This window comes from Diceros bicornis, chromosome 39 (genome assembly GCF_020826845.1).
Source record: "Diceros bicornis minor isolate mBicDic1 chromosome 39, mDicBic1.mat.cur, whole genome shotgun sequence".
Taxonomy (NCBI): domain Eukaryota; kingdom Metazoa; phylum Chordata; class Mammalia; order Perissodactyla; family Rhinocerotidae; genus Diceros; species Diceros bicornis.
Window position 1 is genome coordinate 12,610,512 of NC_080778.1, and position 19,347 is coordinate 12,629,858.

Sequence of the window (19,347 nt, forward strand, 5' to 3'; positions counted from 1 at the left end):
GAAGGGCATCCTGGTCTTTCCTCTTCTCCCCAACTATCCAAATTTGGTCAACGACTGCGGAATAAGTTCCTCTCATCTCCAAGACCCCTGACAAGTGGCACAGGACTTACAAGCAGGAAGTAGAGAAGGAAAGTCTTATATCAGTATGAGGCCCAGAGCACTGAGAAGAACCTCCAAAGATGTAAAACGCTTAAGAGACCTAGATTATTGGGATATCAGGAAATCTCACTGGAAATCTCAAGGTAAGATACTAATTAAAGGAAAGGGAAGCCTCCTTTTTGGCTGACCCTTTTAAGGAAGTATTCTGAGGTCATACAGCCCGTAGGCCAACAACTATTCTGACCCTTTCCTTTTCCCCAGTTCTCTCTGGAAGCAATGACGATGATATGGATTATTAAGGAACACGTAATCCTTACTCATAGTGCTGGGCAAGCGTCCCTGCTTGGCTCTCTTTTCTCTGGTGCATCTCAGAGTGGAGTTCCCTTCCCAGCAGACCTTTCCCCCTGGCCCTCCTTGGGACTAGCTCCACCTGGACAGCCACTACCTCTGTCCAGGTGGAGCTAGTTTTTCTCAGTCTCAAGACCATTAAGTAAAACTTACCTCAGCAACGATAGGTTTTTGCATTTTCATTCCAGTACTGTCATGTTTGCTATTGAGTCTTCCTCTTTGCTTCTGAATGTTTGATGTTTGACGGAACCTGACCTGGGTCTTTGCCTCTGACTAACCCTGAGAAGCCAATTCCACTGCTTTATTTGGTAGTTATTTTTTAAAAAGTAAGCTCTCATATATATACAACGGAATACTACTCAGCCATAAAAAAAGACAAAATCGTCCCATTTGCAACAACATGGATGGGACTGGAGCGTATTATGTTAAGTGAGATAAGCCAGAAAGAGAAAGACAAACACTGTATGATCTCACTCACATGTGGAATATAAACCAACACATGGACAGAGAAAACTGGACTGTGGTGACCAGGGGCAGTGGGGGTGGGGGGTGGGGGGTGGGCACAAGGGGTGAAGGGAGACATATATATGGTGATGGACAAACAAAAATGCACAACCCAAAATTTCACAATGTAAAACTATTAAAACATCAATAAAAAAAGCTTTTAATGATTCAATACCAATAAGGGGAGATGAACTCGGTTAATTCTTTGGAATACAGTGTGTTTTCTAGATTAAACGCACTTCTTTGCAGGAAACGGCGCTCGGTAACCTGCTGTTGCAGACAGTTACTAGTCTGGGTTTGGGGCTATGCTGGTAGGCAACGGATGTTTGTGTTACACATACACACTAACCACACTCGGGTCTCAGCTTCAGAACTTCCAGGAAATTTCTAACACCTGGCACCACGTGGGGAGCTCCTCCTGAGGCCTCAGAAACCTGACTGAGCAAGCTCCCTACATTAGTGAGGCACCCACAGCCGCCCTGAGAGAAACAGGGCTGTGTGTCTTCCTGTCTCTTCCCCTGTAATTCCCTTTTTCCCTTCACGCTCCCACCCGTCTTCTTTCTCTCCTCTCTCTGCTAAAATGTGTTTCTAATTTCATTCACAGCTACAAATTTAACTTTTAAAGTTCTTTTTCAAGACCATAAAGGCAAATGGCCTTAATAAATTTGTTGCATATAAAAATAATCAAACGGCCACAAAAATTTTACCATAAAGAATTTAACTTGTGGCTACTAACATAAAAGAAAACACTTCTTTTACCCTTAGAAAAAAACTCTTAAAATACAAAAAGCCATCCAATCCCTCTTCAGAGAGTTAAAGAGAAGTGAAAGCAATGGCACAGAACACAAGTCTTAAAACTTATTTCTATTCGGAATTCACTGTACATAGTTTGTCCCAATGTTCTACAGCACATATTTTCAGAGCTACTTAGTAATAATGTGTAAAATGAGTAAGTAATTACTAGATCTCTCTTTGCTTCCTTTTGTGACTCCAAGTCAAGTTAGCATCTGAAACTTAAGATTTTCTACATATTAAAAAGGACTACGTTTTACATATCTAACACACACCAGATATTCAGAAGGGGTTATCTGAGAAAACTTTCACCTTAAAAATAATAAAATTGGGGCCGGCCTGCTGGTGCAGTGGTTAAGTGCGCACGCTCTGCATCGGCGGCCCAGGGTTCCCAGGTTTGGATCCCGGGCGCGCACCGAGGCACTGCTTGTCAAGGCATGCTGTGGTGGCGTCCCACATAAAGCAGAGGAAGATGAGCACAGATGTTAGCTCAGGGCCAATCTTCCTCAGCAAAAAAGAGGAGATTGGCATCGGATGTTAGCTCAGGGCTAATCTTCCTCACAAATAAATAAATAAATAAAATTGGGGTCCGACCTGGTGGTGTAGTGGTTAAGTTCACGTACTCCACTTTGGTGGCCCGGGGTTCACAGGTTTGGATGCAGGGCATGGACCTACGCACAGATTATCAAGCCATGCTGTGGCAGGCATCCCACATAAAATAGAGGAAAATGGGCACAGACGTTAGCTCAGGGCCAATCTTCCTCACAAATAATAATAAAATTAAAAATCGGAGAATAATTTACTGATTGCAACAATTTGCTAATCTTTGAGGAAGAAACAGCTCTTTTCTCTTCAGAAAGAATTTGGGTTAGTAGTTGTATTAATACCACCTGTCACACATCAACCCATAAATTTCAGAAGACTGTATTTGAAATGACAAGACTCAAATCTAAAACTAAAATGAAAAGGCATTAACTTACTATTATTTTAAAGGGAAAATCCAACCTGGGAGGTCTTGTGGTCAAACTCCCTCATTTAGCACAGGAGCACAGTGAGGTCCAGATTTTTCCAGTATCGCACAGATGAAGCAGTAAATGGCAAGGACTAAACTGTCCCAGCTCCTGGTTCTGGGCACATTTCATCCCTGTAGGGCAGTGGTGAGTTCCTGACCCACTGGGGACGCCCAAGAACAAGCTTTCAGCGGGTGCAATGCTGCTGGCTGGAACCTGCTCTGGGGTCCTTACCTCCGGGTCTATCCCCGACACTTGGTTAACCACACTTGGTTAACGCCAGCTGCACGGGACAGTCACCTGCGGAGCTCACAAGACGACGGAGGGAGGTCTTTAGATCAGATGCCCCTGATATGGACATCCATCCCCGGAGTTTTTAAAGCACCCCAGGAGATTCTAACATTCAGCAAAGCTTGAGAACCACTGGCCTAAAACATGCCACTTAGTTACTTTAACTTTCAATTTCTCTTCTGGGATTTTTGTTGTTGTTTTTCAGGGAGCACTGAAGAAAGTGGCTGGTTGATTTTACTGATTTCAACCGTTAGCTTTATTTGAATTGCTCAAATTTTAACATAAATATATTAATGCTTCCTTGGTGAAAGCAAATAAACCAAATTTATTTAAAATATACTCAAGTAATTCCAATGCTACGTAAAACATATACCTAAGATTTACATCTCAAAAATAAAAATACAATAGAAAAGTTTAACAGATATTTTAGGTTTAAACTCTATATATGTAAAATACATAGAATAGAATAGAATATATAGAATATATAGAATATATAGAATAGAATAGAATATATAGAATATATAATATATACTATATATGAATATGAATAGAATAGAATAGAATATATAGAATATATAGAATATATAGAATATATAGAATATAGAATATATACTATATATGAATATGAATAAAATTCATATGTAAGTGACAAAATGGTATAAGCTACCAGCAGAGAACAGGCACTGTACACTGTATATAATCTTTAGAAAATCTAGAACAGTGTAAATGTTCAGATTAAAAACAAAGAAATATGTCAACATAAACTTCCTAATATAAAAGTAGCTTTCCAAACCACAAGAGAAACCACTCACATTTTATCATTCAACTTTCAAGTATAAAACCTGGTCTTGGGGCTGGCCCCGTGGCTTAGCAGTTAAGTGCGCGCGCTCCGATGCTGGCGGCCCGGGTTCGGATCCCGGGCGGGCACCGACACACTGCTTCTCCGGCCATGCTGAGGCCACGTCCCACATACAGCAACTAGAAGGATGTGCAGCTATAATGCACAACTATCTACTGGGGCTTTGGGGGCGGTGGGGGGAGGATTGGCAATAGATGGTAGCTCAGAGCCGGTCTTCCTCAGCAAAAAGAGGAGGATTAGCGTGGATGTTAGCTCAGGGCTGATCTTCCTCACCAAAAACAAAAAAAAAAAAAGAATCAACAAAACCTGGTCTTTTCTCATTTTTAGGAAAAAGGCTAAAGATTTAAAAATTTACATTTAACTTGAAGTGTGATCTCTTCTAATACACCTCTACTAAGAATGACACACTGAATGCTTCAAAATGTGTTTAAATCCGACTACAATATAAAAAGCAAAACCAGTTAAGCATTCCAGAAATTTAAATTTTAAGGAGCAAATAAAAATTACCATATCTACAAATCTTTTCAAAAATATTTTCTTAGTACAAAACTCCATCTACAGGGAGCTTGGGCAACAAAGACAGCAGCATCTGCTATCTCCTTGGAAGCAGAAATGCGAGGTGTAAGTGTATTTTGTTGCTAAACCTTAAATACCTTCATGTTCACTGATGAAGAACAACTGAGGAAATCAAGACAAAACGTGGCCAACAAAAGGCCATTATTTATACAAATCTGCAATCCGCTGAAACGACTCCAAACGTTTCAGGTGTCCAAGCAGAGCAGCTTGGCTGCAAGTCTCTCAGAATAGAACACGCATATATTAAAATGCCGTAAATAACACAGTGAAAGAAATCTCGCAGCATTCGCTATTTTACTACCAAAATGTTTACCTGCATTTTACTGATATATTTTTTTGTTTGTTTCTACATGTATATATACATGTACTAAATGTGTTCAATATATTATTTAATATACCACATATTTCATTACACGAGGATACCAGTCACACAAATGTTCTTTTTCATACACGTGTGCAAGAAAGCGTGTGCCCACACACACTGGTACAGGTGGGTGTCACAAGTGAATATAAACTATAAAAACATTACAAGTCTGAACGTGAAGCGGACACTGGGCACCCATTCCTCCCCATGATATTAAGCCAGGCCTCCCTTCCTCATCCCATCACACCCTATCAGGCTCCTTAAAAACAAGAAGGCTAAGCTCTTTTTAGATAAAACCAAAATTAAGCCCTGACTACTGGATTCACATTTAGGATTCAGAGACTGAGCCTAAACCAACATTTCAAGTCAAAAAATTCTGGAATTTTTAAGTCTGTAACCAGTCCTCCCCTCCCCATTCATCCTTACTTTTCAGAGACATTGTTCAAACTATATCCAAACATAATTTTAATTATATTTTACAAAGCAAATATTTTTTTTCCAGAATAGACCAACTATATAAAGTAACACAGGTGGGAATCCTAGAACTTGCTTGTCTGCCTTAATAACCCCAAAGAAAACATTTATTTTAGCCAAACAATTGTAATGTTTGTCTCCTTTTAGAAACATCTGCTGCCAAAATAAACATTTGCATTGGAAGAAGTGTTTTGGCTGTTAAGATGGTACTAAATAAAATGCTTATGTTCTGAAATAAATATTTTACTCAAAAAACACACAGCAAAATAGACATATCCAAAGGGTGTAGAAGATAAACTAAAGACACAAATTAAAATACCTATTGATTTTTAAAGTCTTTTACAAAAGAACCTCAGTTTTTAATTTAGTTTTTATTTAGACTGAAAGCGATAAGTTCAGATGAATCCCCTTAACAAAAATAATTTCTATTTAATTTTGCCACGATATCTTTCAAAATAATTATATCCATGCTCTTGTTGTTGTAAAGGTCTTCACAACACAGATGTTTCTGTAAAACTAAAAGTCCTGTTTTCCCATTATAATAGCACTCAAGAACTTAAATCTCTCACTTTCCCCTCTTTTCTTTTCCCTGGTTTTATAATGCCAACAGCCATCAGATTATACAAACATTTGCAACAAGATAAGGATAGTTAAAATATCAACCCAATATAACCCTTGATAACTCAGGAAAAATCTCAGACTACAGAACTGAAATCTGCTTGACACAAATAATATATCTTCGCTTCTGTAGCCTATTTCCCCTGGGTGCTATTTCTTTTATATGAAAATCTTTTTTAAAGCAAGTCAGCACAGGTCTATGTATACATTTGTGATCACAAAGGACAAGAAAAATAAAACATTTGCTCACCCACATCCCTGATCTAGCAAAGGGTATCTCAGTGTCTACGTTTTAAAAAAAAAAATCTACAAGAGTCGGATTCTAGCAATCTTAAAGATTATACATCCTCTGTGTAGCTCTGTAGAAGATGAAACCAACCAGTGTACTTCTGTTAACCATCCCCAGGTTTGAATTCCAGGAGCCTGGAGGCAGAACATTCTCCACAGAGGCATAGAAAATTCATTTCCCCTCTCAACTCAATAAAAGCCCAAGTAGACTAGTTTTTAGGGCACCGTGCAAAACTAATCTTTTTAGCCATGTATTTGCCTGATGATGTAGGAGAATCAGCAAGTGAAAGACCACAAATCTAGTTCCAGTTAATACCAAAATGATGTACTATTATCACGTCATGCTTCAAAGACCAGTCATGAGTATATTTCAAAAACAAAATTATCACCATGCAAATCAAGGATCACCAAGTTAATACTAAAATCAAACACTCAGTGGCCAGTTCCTCCTGACTCTCAGAGAAAAAGTAAGCAGTGATGCTATCCATGTTACATTTCACACAAACACTGCAGTTCTTTCTAACAGAATACTCATTTAAAATTCCTGTCACAGGGGTGGAACGCCAGCCAGGAATCCAACGGTGACCCCTGACCAAAGACAACTTACCACTCAGCTGGTAAGTGGGCAGCTCAATTTACAAACCTGAATTTCTGCATTTTAATTCTTTGTAGACATATACGAGCAATATTAAATGAACTGGATTCAGCTCATTGGAGGTTCACAAACCAAACACAGAAAGTTTTGGAGGCCGTCCAAAGCAAAGTCATGCCTAGGTGATGATGCCCACTCAATAAAAACTCAACGCCATCATTATCTTTCAACTTCTTCCCTGAAGAACATTAGCAGCCGTGACTACAACAACGCTTGGCCAATGACATTATTACTAGGAGAAGATGGACAGGACCAGCAGGCAATCACTGTGCCAGGACCTTGTTTGTGGACAAATGTATAACTATCCAAAATTATATTGCAAATTCCTCACCAAAGAGCATAGATGAAAGCTAACAAAAGAAATGCGCTCTAATAACCTTTACTCAAAATCTTCAGTATGTTTTTTCCATTTCAAAGCTATTAATTAGCCTACACCTAACTGATCACATGAACTGGGTATTATAAAAGCTGTGTCCCCTTTAAAATATTACACACATTCAAAAATGCATTCACAGCTATTTTTAGCCTTTTACATTTCAAAACAAGATACTATATTTCAAGGTTGTATTATAACTAAATGAAAGAGTGAAAAAGCAATACAGATTATTTAGAACCCTCGATTATGATGAGTTCCATATGAAAGTTTGACACTTTACAGCCAGGGCACTGAGTTTCTTACCAGATACACTATTTTCCTCTCATTATCAGAAAGAGCTGTGCTTTATTAGAATTAGGCATTTCTTTTGGTTAGCAGTAAAATACCTAATCTAAAATCTTAATTAAAAATTTGAATTGGTGGGTAATCTTCATCAATTTGTCCCTTCAAATAAATCCAAGAGTTATTGGATTTCAAAAATATATAAGAGCCACAGGGATTAAATGACACCAAGAAACTAAGAAAATTGAGGTTACTCTATGTACTTGTGTGTGTCTTTTACTTTTAGCCTTACACATTTGGGGAAGAAAAGAATGAAAAACATATACCTAGGTAATCATTCTCCACACATCTCTGTTAGATTCCCATTTTGGGATCGTAAACTAAGCCAATGTTGAAAACCTCTAATAAGACTTTAACTCATTCAGAGAAAAAGACAGAGGAGCATCCAGGAGCTTGCCATGAACAGCACTTTTTGAAATGACTTGCGAATTTCACATCAAGAAAACATCGTGGAAAGCAAGGTGCAGACACAAGGAGTGGTCAGCATCTATTTCTCTCCATTGGTCCTGCTATTTCTTACCTTTCTGCCTCTACTCTCTTCCTGTGGCCAGACTATCATATAGAACTACCAGCCCCAAAAGGAAATCACCAAAGGGTAGAATTAGGACTTTAGCAGCTAGCTGTCCAGGCCTTCTTCCCCTCAACTAAGGGCAAATTAGCTTTAAAGCCAAAAGAGAAAAATCACAACTCTCATCTCACTTCTCAATCATTTACAAATTATCTCCCTCTCATAGGTAGCAGCCTCAACTAGAGATTTTTACCCTAGGCAGCAAAATATTGCTGGAAGAAAGGAGTAATGTTGGAAAAATTAAGAGTAATTTTAATATAATTAATTATGCAACAATTACTATGCATAATACAATTAACTATGCAACTGACCGCTAGAATTCGAAGTGGCCAATCTTTAATAAACAAGGGGTGAGGACTTCCAACGCTCACAAGGGCTGTTTAAGGAACTAACAGCTAGGATTCAAAGGCTGAGCTACTGCTATCTTTCCTTACAACCACCTTAAAATAAAAATATCGCCAAACAAGGAACAAAGATAAACAGGAAAGACAAGTGGTAAAGGTGCGCATGTGTACAGTGACGGATGGAAACTAGACTTTTGGTGGTGAACACGACGCAGTCTACACAGAAGTCGAAATATAATAATGTACACCTGAAATTTATATAATGTTATAAACCAGTGTGACCTCAACAAAACAAATTTAAAAAAAAAAAGGAAAGACAATAGTCTCTAAAAGAAAAGGCTCAGATGTAACTCATTAGTGAACTTTTACTACACAGCTATGGTACATGTAAAGTATAATGTCTCATTCTCCACATTCACTTTAGAGATAACAAAAGTTCTATCCAATTTTTTTTTTCCACAGATGATTTTTGGCCAAATATAGGGAAGAGAGAAAGTACTGAGAAACTCTGGAATGGGTTACTGGTAACATGAAATAACCTATCTGGAGGCAGTAAAGTGCACCCAGCATCAGGCCGATGCGCCCCCAGGGTTAAGGCATGATGTGGGAATTTATAAATAAGCCTTCTGGTGTTCCTAGTAACTAAATACCCTAACAAGTCTGAATCTAATTTAGTCACTTCCAGATTTCATGCTTCCTCAGGCCCACATAACGAGTATATACTCTCCGGTATCCAAGAGACTGTAGGTTTACTACTGCTAGAAGGTAGATGTGATTTAAGGTAACTCCAACTATTTGATTCTAGAGAAAAACGACAAAAATATTGGGTCTTTTTTTAAGAGCAGGAAAAGTCTTCTTTAAGTAAAAACACAAAACTCATCAAAATCTAAGAAAACAGATACACATCAAATCCTCTTATATGAAATACAGAAACCTTTTTCAAAAGGTACATAAGAAATAATGTTTTAAGAAATACAAGCAAAGTAACTTTTTGGGAGACTAGATTTTTTTCTTAAGTTGATGCCATCTTCATGGGAAAGATCACCTTTCCCATGAAGGGAAGGAAGGAAAGGAACACCTTTACGGGCCTTCCACCAAACAGGTATTTTGTCCACTTTGTTCTAAGATCACTTTTCCTTTTTTAAAAGAAAGAAAAGAAGTTGCACCTGTGATTACTTCAAGAAACTATGAAAATTAAAAGCAGAATATCAGAAAAATGCCCCCTAATTCTCTCAATACCAATCTTAGGTAGACAGTAAAACACCAACACAAAACTATCATCAATTTGGAGGAAAGAGGAGTAAAAACTAGCACAAACCTGCTGCTGTGGGTACTGCATCCCTCCCATGGCCCCTGGGGTCCGACCCTGGATGCTGATTGGATACCGCTGCGGGCCTGGGGGGCCGTAGGCACCTCCTGGGTAAGGGCTGCTCTGCTGCGGCTGAGAATGAGGGTTACTGCCCATCCCATACAGCTGAGGTCTCTTCATCACCATGGGATCCATTGGGCTGCTCTGTGAAGAAATAAACCAAGAGAGAGGTTTATTAAATCATTATATTTTACACAGGCAGAAATTCTGTTATGCTACCATATAAATTAAAAACACAACTATCCTTACTTCTGAAAATATTAAAACATGCAATATATACAAATAGCAAATCATTATGGACACCTGAAACTAACAATGTTATCTGTCAATTATATCACAATCAAAAAAAAACAATGACCTGGCAAATAAAAACCCAGAACATTAAAAAAAAAAAAAAAACCTAAATGTATACAAGACATTTTATTTTTTACTTTCAGGAAGGTTTTAACAAGAGGGGTCTGGAGTAAATAATATAAGGAAAGATTTTGCATCCTAAGCAGAGAAAAAACATTTGCATCTGAAATTCTATTATGCATATAGGAAATAAGCATGATAGTTAATCTCACCCAGCTCCTTTTAACTTACCAGTAATAAAGACAACGTATACTGAGTGGTTAGCAACCCTTTCTGACTTCAAAGTATTCTTAGAACATCTACTTTATTTTAGACCTGAGTCTGCAAGTCCTGATCAAACGTTAATGCATCTGAGTGCTCATTAGAAAGTGAAAGGATAGATTTTAGATAATATAGAATGTCTAGGGTAAAAATTTTCAAACATCGCTAGTGCGCATGAATAAGCACCCAGACTATGAGTCACAAGCCACCGTCCCTGTGTAAGTAAGCATCTCACCAAACACAACCAGTTCAAAGCTAGACTTTGAGTCTTATTTTTGGCTTGGTGAGTCAGCCCACGGGCCTCAGGGCCAAGGCCATTCGGGAGAGCCAGCCTGGGGCCTCCACCGGGCTCTCATGCCCTGGGTGCTTCAAAGGACCAAAGCAGCAGTGGGGAAGTCCCTTGCCACGGCGCTTCAAAGGCCTGCAGCACTCATCCAACAGATCCGTCCGTCCGTCCTTCCTTCCTTCTTAAACTGACCCCTACTGTATGCCAGACTCTATGCTCACACTGAGGAAAGCACACGGGGACTCTCGGGTAAGCTTAATGATTAGCAGGATAAATGGGAAGAAGCCAGGCTCAAGGTGGGGAGGGCCTAGAGTACAAGAGACAGCATAAAGCACAGGCTCAAGGGAGATGAGCTGCCCGGTGTGCATGAGGAAACATAAGTAGTTTAGAGCCACATGAAGCAGGAATTTGCAGGGAAGCTAAAGCAGGCAGAGGCCAGCACATGCGAGCCCCTTGTATGTCATTTTAAAGATTTCAGATTGTTTCCCGGGGATGAACTGCTGGGTGCTTTTAACAGAGAGCTTGAGTCAGATCCGCCTCCGGAAGGACTGCCCTCAGGCAGCTGACTGGGGCCAGGGGGGCTAGCGCAGCAGCAGGTGAGCTGAGGTCCTCAACTGGTAGCAGCGGTGGCAGAAAGAAAGCCCAGATTCAATTAACAGGATGGAAATGCAGCACAACTCGGAGACTGAGTGACTGATGGAAGACAGGAGTCAAGGGTGGCTTAGACGATGAGACACCAACTGAGATGAGTGTGCAGGGACAGAAGCAGATCAACCCTCTCCCCAGAGTCGGGGAGTCAGGGGGAGCCTGCAGATTTCTATTAAATTTGAGGTCCCTATAGGAAATCCAGGGGAAACTATCCAGAAGGAAGATACACAACGAGTTTGCAGCTCAGGGAGTAAGGTCTGACCTAGAATAATAAATAGGGGCGTCAGCACAGAGAGGATACTATATGCTCCTGGAGGGCAGCGATTTTTCTGTTTTACTCACTATTATATCTTCAGGACATAAGTCAAATAATGCACTTGGCACATAAGAAAATGTTCAATAAATACTGGATGAATTAATCAATAAGAAGGATGTAAAACCTCAAGAACTTTATCCAGGAAGAATATATGAAAAGAGCACAACGGGTAGAGGACAAAACTCTAGAAAATATCACCACTTAAGGGAAAGGGGGGGAAGGAGCAGACAAAGAAGCCAAAACAATGGTCAAAAACTGTAGTTAGAGATTCTAGCGAGGATGGTGTTACGGAAGGAAGGGAGTCGTGTTACGGAAGGAAGGGAGTCATGCGTAGCAACAAAACAGGCATGCCAAGTGCAGCCCAGGTGTGCGACAGGTGAGGGCTAAAAGCTTCTGCTATCCTTGATGACTAGGAGGTAACGGCTGAGTTTGGCAAGGGCGGTCTCATCACAGAGGGGAGGGCAGAAACTGGAAGACAGGGAACTGAGGCATGAATGGCAGGTGAGGGGAAGCCAGAGTTTAGCCCCAAAACCCCAGTTGAGGAAGCTCCAAGAGCTGCCAGGCCTCCCTCCCACCTATACCCCACTCCAAGACTGCAGGTGGCCTTTGCTCTTCTTCCCTCTGAGGGTTACCCTGGTGTTCATTTTAATGACTTGATTAATCCATTCACCACACATTTACTAAGTAACTACTGTGTGCACTGTGCCAGGTACTAGAGGCAGAAAAATGAACCAGCATCAGTGGCTATCCTGGAGAAATGAACAATTCACTGAAGGGGACAGGCTTAACGGAGATTACAGTGCAATGCAGTAGGCATGCTAACCGGACATACAAGGCACCGTGAGGAAGGACCATCTCATCGGGTCTGTGAGGGGTTTTCACAAAGCCTTCCTATAGGGAAGCCTAGTCCTGTGGGATTCAGAGGAATCTGCCAGGAACCAATCTCACCTGAATGAAAATACGTGTAGGCCAAACAGTTCTGCTCAGAATTCACAATTTCATGGAATTTTAACTGTGCTACTTTCACCAGTCAAGAAGAATTTTGCACTTACAATGACAGGAATTGCTCAAACAATACACCGATGTTACACAACCTGTGCTGACTTCACAGTTCAACATACAAACATATAAGCTGCTATGTTGCAATACAAAATCGAGGACCAAGAATTGTGTTTTCCCAGAATGATTTAAATTAGAATTTATGCCTAAGAAAAGCAAAATGTAATTATTTTCCACACGTTCTTTCAAAAGATAAAATAAAACTTTCCATGGAAGTGTGAAAATTAGGCTGAGCTGGTGATTTCAGAATCCGCAGAGCGAATTAAGGGCTCACAGAGAGGCTGAATAAATCAGATTTCAGGGTAAATTTCCAATACGGGGCCCTGAGGCAGCCCTATCTCCACATTCAATCTGGATTAGCCAGGGCATAGCAAAGGTCTACTTATTTCACTTTAAATAGTGCACGACCAAAACTGGCTTAATTAAAGCAGAAATTTAAAATGGGAAAATGATTGGAATGTCTATATTTTAATGTTATAGATAACAGTGCAGCAAAATCATCTTATCAGTGACTAAAATTGTTTTTTATTATCTGTCTCATCAGTGCCATAAACTCTGACAGTCCTACTTAAAATTCAGTTAATTTGCACCCATGTCAAAAATGTTAGCTTAACCCTGCGATTTCTGAAAATCGAAAGCGTGAAATACACAGATTATCTGTACCTCTCAAAATGCATCAAATACCTTTCAGTGAGACTTCAGATATGAAAACAGATACTTATACAGTGCAAATTGTTTAATTTTAACCTTCTCTCCTTATGGCCTCTTATTAAATATTCATCCACAATCCAAATTCACCCCGCTGTGTACTCTTGCTATTTTTAACACTAAATATGTACAAGTGCAGAATCCCATCCCCTGCTTTTTACTACAATCTCCTTAAAGAGACCAAAGACCAAATCAAACCTAAGACTTTTCCAAAAGACATCAAGGCCAAGTTGCTTCTCATATTCACATCTAACCTGCAACAATTTTATGTTTATCATCTATCCTTCTATTGATAAACTCCAGAGTATCACCATTTTCATTTCTCACATAAAATTTATGCTGTATCAGAGACATCACCTACACTAAGAACAGCCCTCAGATACTTCTCTAAACATGTTACTACAAACATGTTTTTCCTTTCTAGATGTCATTCCCCAACTGCTGCCGTTGGGGCTTCAATTCCATAAAATTTAACAAGTGCTTTGAAAGCTACAACATGTACCTCCCATTTTCAAAGAGCTCCCAACATAACTAGTCTAGGTGTAGTTACTCAGATTCTAACGCAGTTTTATTAGTTGATAACGCTCTCTTGTAACTCCCCCTTATTCATATAAGCTTTTGGATATATATGTACATATGAGTTGTACATCACACACACGCACACACGCACGAGCGCCCTCCCTCCCTCCCTCTCTCTCTCTCTTTCGGATCTCCTTGTAGGAAGCTGCCACTGATGCCTGCCTACGTCTCTAAAAGCCTCAGGTTTCCCATCCCCACAACTACTAAATAAGGAGTACAATGTATATTTTTAAAATATATATTTGAGGGGCCGGCCCGGTGGCATAGTGGTTAAGTTCATGCTCCACTTCAGCAGCCCAGGGTTCACAGGTTCGGATCCTAGGTGCGGACCTATGCACCACTTGTCAAGCCATGCTGTGGTGGCATCCTACATATAAAATAGAAGAAGATGGGCACAGACGTTAGCTTAGGGACAATCTTCCTCAAGCAAAAAGAGGAAGACTGGCAACAGATGTTAGCTCAGGGCCAATCTTCCTCACCAAAATAAAAATACACATATTTGAATGTAGATTCTAGGTACATTTGGTAGCACAGTTAAGGCTGTACTATAGGTTAAAGAGGTTTTCAGAGGCTGGCATGAGAATCCAATACCTTTTTAAAGATTATCCAAGTTAAAGAACAACTCACTTTTGGTTCTACACTTTTAGTACACTTTAGATATACTTGATGCTTTTAGACACTCCTTCAGTACCACTCTTTCAGAGTATGCCTACACATGTATTTATAATAAAGATATCTGTGTAATTGTATTTACTCCTAAGCATCAAGTTAAGGAGATAGTTTATTAGTAGTTTCTTTAGGAATATAATATTTCACAATTTTTTCAGCCTAATTCCTTAAACCACAAATCTAAGAAATGCATTGCAAAAACCCACAGAAAGAAACTATCACATCTTGATCTATAATCATATCAATATATCTGGATTAAACAAGAGTTCAGAGAAAGAAAGAAACTCTTCCCCTTTTGAATCATTATTTGGGAAAATGTTCTATTTTACCAGTAACTAAAGAAAACTTTTAAAGTAATATTCCATCACCTACAAAATGGCAAAAATAATGACACCCAATGTCAGTAAACGAGTATTTGAACTAGTAGGTATAAAGTAGTGATAAAACTCTTTCTGAAGGATAATATGACAATAAGCTTTAAACGAAAGCTTTGAAAATTATATCTTGTTCCAACTCGAACACTCTCTCTCAAATGGGGCAGGGGTGCTATTGATCCAAATGGGTCTGCAGCTACAAGATTTCTAACAGTGCAGGGAGCCAGCATGGTCCAGCGGGGCGCATGGGCTCTGGGTTCAGAGTGGGTCCACACCCTCATCCCACCACTTCCCACCACTGTGTGACCCTGAATACACTGCTTATTTCTTAGTTTTCTTACTCATTCAATGGGAAAAATAATACCTACGTCACAATTATTGTGAAAATCAAATTAGTGAGAACTATAAAGGACCTCAGAGCCACGTACTAATTGTTCAAAGCAGAAAACTGAAACAACCCAACTATTCAACTATTATAGAATGTGCGAACGAGCCATAACACATCAGCATAGCGGAAGAGACAGAGACGGAAAAGCACATACAAAACAACATCAAATGTTTAAGAGTGATGTGCATGAATTACAGCTATGCGAAAACCAGGCTGATGATGATCAGAGCTGGCCATCGTGACCTGTAAGCAGCAGCTGTTGTACGTGAAGCAATCTATGTCTGCTTTTCTGTGATGATGTCTAAATATAACCCTACGTGCCTCTGTTTTTGTTCCCAGGCATGCTGCAAACATGACTATGGCTTTCTGTGGAGTGGGGGTGGTTGGGACACAGCTGTCCCGCATTCGTCCTCCTCCGTCCCCGCACCCACACTCCCATTTACAGCACAGACAAGCAGGGAAGAGCTGCTAGTCCTCATTCCTAGGACGCTCCTGATCCCTCTCTGCTTGTCTAAAACCAAGCTTACTCGAGTCCAGGTTCAAGGACTGCAGAGCTTCCCCCCTTCCCTGCACCCCAGGAACACTGACTATCCATGGGATCTGCCCAGAATCTCTCCTATGCTGCTAGTAACAGACTTCTGAGCTGTCTTGTATTATTATTTAACTCTTGTATGATTTTTTCATTTTTCATGTGTTATTTCTTACCTCCTAAGTAGACTAAAATGGCAATGCCCATGCTTTGCACTTTTTTATGTCTCACTTAGCATCCAGCACAAATGACTTAGATGACTGTTGTGACTCAGTACCTCCTTGGGAATGATGACTGATCACACATACAGTAAAATGTTCTTGAAAACGAAAAGGAAAAATCACTAACCAATTTCTGCATCGGTTCTGTACATACACAGAAGACACAGGTAAAGTCCATGACAATATATGATGCGACATTCGTAGTCAAGTTCTCCTAACGGCATTAAAATAGGAGCAGGACACTAGAGACTCTTCCCTCATTTCATAAAGCGTGCATATTCCTCTTCAAGCCAGAAAATACCAAGATTCTCAGTTACCACTGTCATCACTACCACAGAATCCAATTATCAAAGAAACTCCCTGGCCTCAAATGACATCACGGGGCTGGGAGTTGTGGGGACTTGCCCAGGGTTGCACTACTAGTTAGTACAGAGCTGAGACTAGAACACAAATTTCCTGACTCAGGGCCACAGTTCCTTCTACTGCATTGCGCATCTGTGTATGACCATGACACTGAAGTAGAAAAGGATGCTGCCCAGCATCTAAAACCATTTTGTCTTTTACTTGTACAAGTGACAAAATAGTACCTGTTTACTAAGACTTGAACTAAAACACTGAAACTTCAAATTTGGGTATCAACATTCTGTAAGTTCTTCTTTTGTCCATACAGGAATATTTGCCACATTCTACAACGGTATAAGAAAGATCAAGAAGTGGAATTCTAAGGTATCAAGGGAGAAAAGGCTGTTTTGTTCCTGGCTCCAAGACTCATCAAATTATTGGTGGTCTCTAACCATGATGCCATTCTCAGTGTGGCAGGAGGGGCAGGGGGGACCAAAATACTCATAAACCGACTTGGAAAGATAACCATTGTCAATATTATTGGGTTTGGTTTCCTTAAGGCAAGTTACAGAGAACAAGTTACAAGAATATACAGAGAATATATTTTTGTGGAACCATGGAATGAAATTTGAAGGAAGAGGGCAAGGAGATGAGAAAAGATTTTTGTAAAAATGGGATTTTAGGTAATTTTTATTTGTGTACTTTTCATCTGAAATAAATGTTTTGATATGTAATTTTAAATAAAGAAGTGTTTGTTTTCCACATGTACATTATCATTAAACAGAAGAAGACAAATATTTTTTCCTGATTACATTTTAAATTTTCTCCCAAATCTAAAATACCACTGGATTTTTATTTTTCAGAATTATTAAGATTAGCCATAAAACATTAATGTTATTACCTATGTATAAAGTAACTCCATAAACTACCAATGAAAAGTAATAATTAGAAACTGTGATTCTTATTCTTAACTCCCAGGGATACTCAAAAAAAAAAAAATGCATCCATGACGTCTATAATCCCAAATTTAGCATATAGCTTCAGAGGTTCATGGAATATTCTCTAAAAACCCATCCAAAGACCCTCCTGACCTGCATTATCCCATAATGACCAACATCTACCATGCATTTCCAAAGCACTTTAATACATTTTCATTTGATCACAATTCCCTTTCTTTGAGCAAGATTGGCCCTATGCTACCATCTGTTACCAATCTTCCTCTTTTTCTTTTTTTCTCCCCAAAGCCCCAGCGCATAGTTGTGTATCGTAGTTGTAGAGTTGTAGCTCTTCTATGTGGGATGCCGCCTCAGCACGGCTCGATGAGCGGTGAGAAGGTCGGTGCACAGGATCTGAACCGGCGAACCCCGGGCTGCCGAAGCGGAACACGCGAACTTAACCGCTACGCCACCAGGCCCCTGATCACAATTCTTAAGACAGCCTCATAAAGGACTCAGCAACAAAACACAGAATCTTAGAACCGAAAAGAACCTCACTGGCCCACACACAACGGATGTATGAATCCCCTGAAAGTGTCTACAACCATGAATGTTATGAATTTCCTCCTCCTATGTAACAAAAATCTGTGCCTTGTAATTTACATCCATGGGTTTTACCATGGTCCTTTTGCAGAATATTTGAAGATAGCTATATCTATTTCCCTTTTCTAATCAAAATATGCCAAATCTTAGTCCTCTTAACACTTAAGGTATTATGGGAAGGAACTTGCTTCCTTTTTTCTGTCCCTCATTGGTGCTAATGTGGCCTCAGCTCTCTGGGCTCCTTTGGCAGCCCCCTCCCATCAGCTGTGATTAAACCCCACCTCCCCCATCTCCCATTATATAGCTGGTTAGTTCATTCTAGTGGCAGAGGTTTGTCTTTACCTCTGCTTATTTTCATTTTGCTTATTTCTAGGCACCGTTCTAGCCTGACATCTAACACATTGACTGCATTTCCAATCTTGACATCAACCACTAGTTAAATCAGCAGCTATTTCATTCATGTCTTCATCCATGTCACTGATAAAAATACTGAAGAGGTCAAGGCAGAGGACAGAGCCTTGGGCTAACCACTAGTGCCATTCATAAGGACTGACATAAATCCAGGCATCAGCATTCTTGGAGGAAGGTCTTCATTAGAACCCTTAGGACAATCCCTTCCCCTGGTCCACAGCACTCTTCCAATTTACTCACTACGCTCATAATGCAGTCCAAGTCCATACCTGCCTTTGGGTGACGACCTCTTGCCCACTTCAAATTCCTCCATCTTTTCTAATATATAAAATAAATAGTCCAAAGTTTACAAAAACACTTAGAATTCAAGACAAAAGGGTATAGGGAAAGCCAGGGGGTTAGAGTCAGACAAAACTGGATGTGAATCCTGCCTGTACTGCTCATTAGCTACGTAAACTCAGGCTCACATTTAACAGAGTGCAGTCATGTTCACCTCTTGTGCTGCTGGGGGATTAAATGAGGTATTACAGGATTTATCACATAGTAAGAGCTTCCCAAATCTTTTTTCTTTTCCTCTTAATAAATTAGTGAATTGAAGTCAGAGCAAAATCACTCAATAATTCAATCTATTTTTTTTCTTGTCTCCCCAACATTAGTTAAAGGTGGAAATTTTGTCTTACTCATCTTTGCATACCTAGCACTTGGTACCATGCCTGGCATGATTAACATTTGTTGAATAGAAAAAGCAGTGACTTCCATAACACATGGCCAATTAAACAGTAGAGCTCTA

The 19,347-nt window shown here is 39.8% G+C and overlaps 1 protein-coding gene across 9 annotated transcripts in view; it reads right to left on the minus strand.

The window, feature by feature from the left end:
* Positions 1 to 19,347, minus strand: part of ARID1B (AT-rich interaction domain 1B) — a 417,978-nt gene that overhangs the window by 357,775 nt on the left and 40,856 nt on the right. For all 9 annotated transcript variants that reach the window (XM_058534096.1, XM_058534092.1, XM_058534093.1 and 6 more), the window contains exon 2: positions 9,824 to 10,018. In XM_058534096.1, coding sequence (XP_058390079.1) covers positions 9,824 to 10,018 — 195 coding nt within the window. The remainder of the gene's footprint in view (positions 1 to 9,823; positions 10,019 to 19,347) is intronic.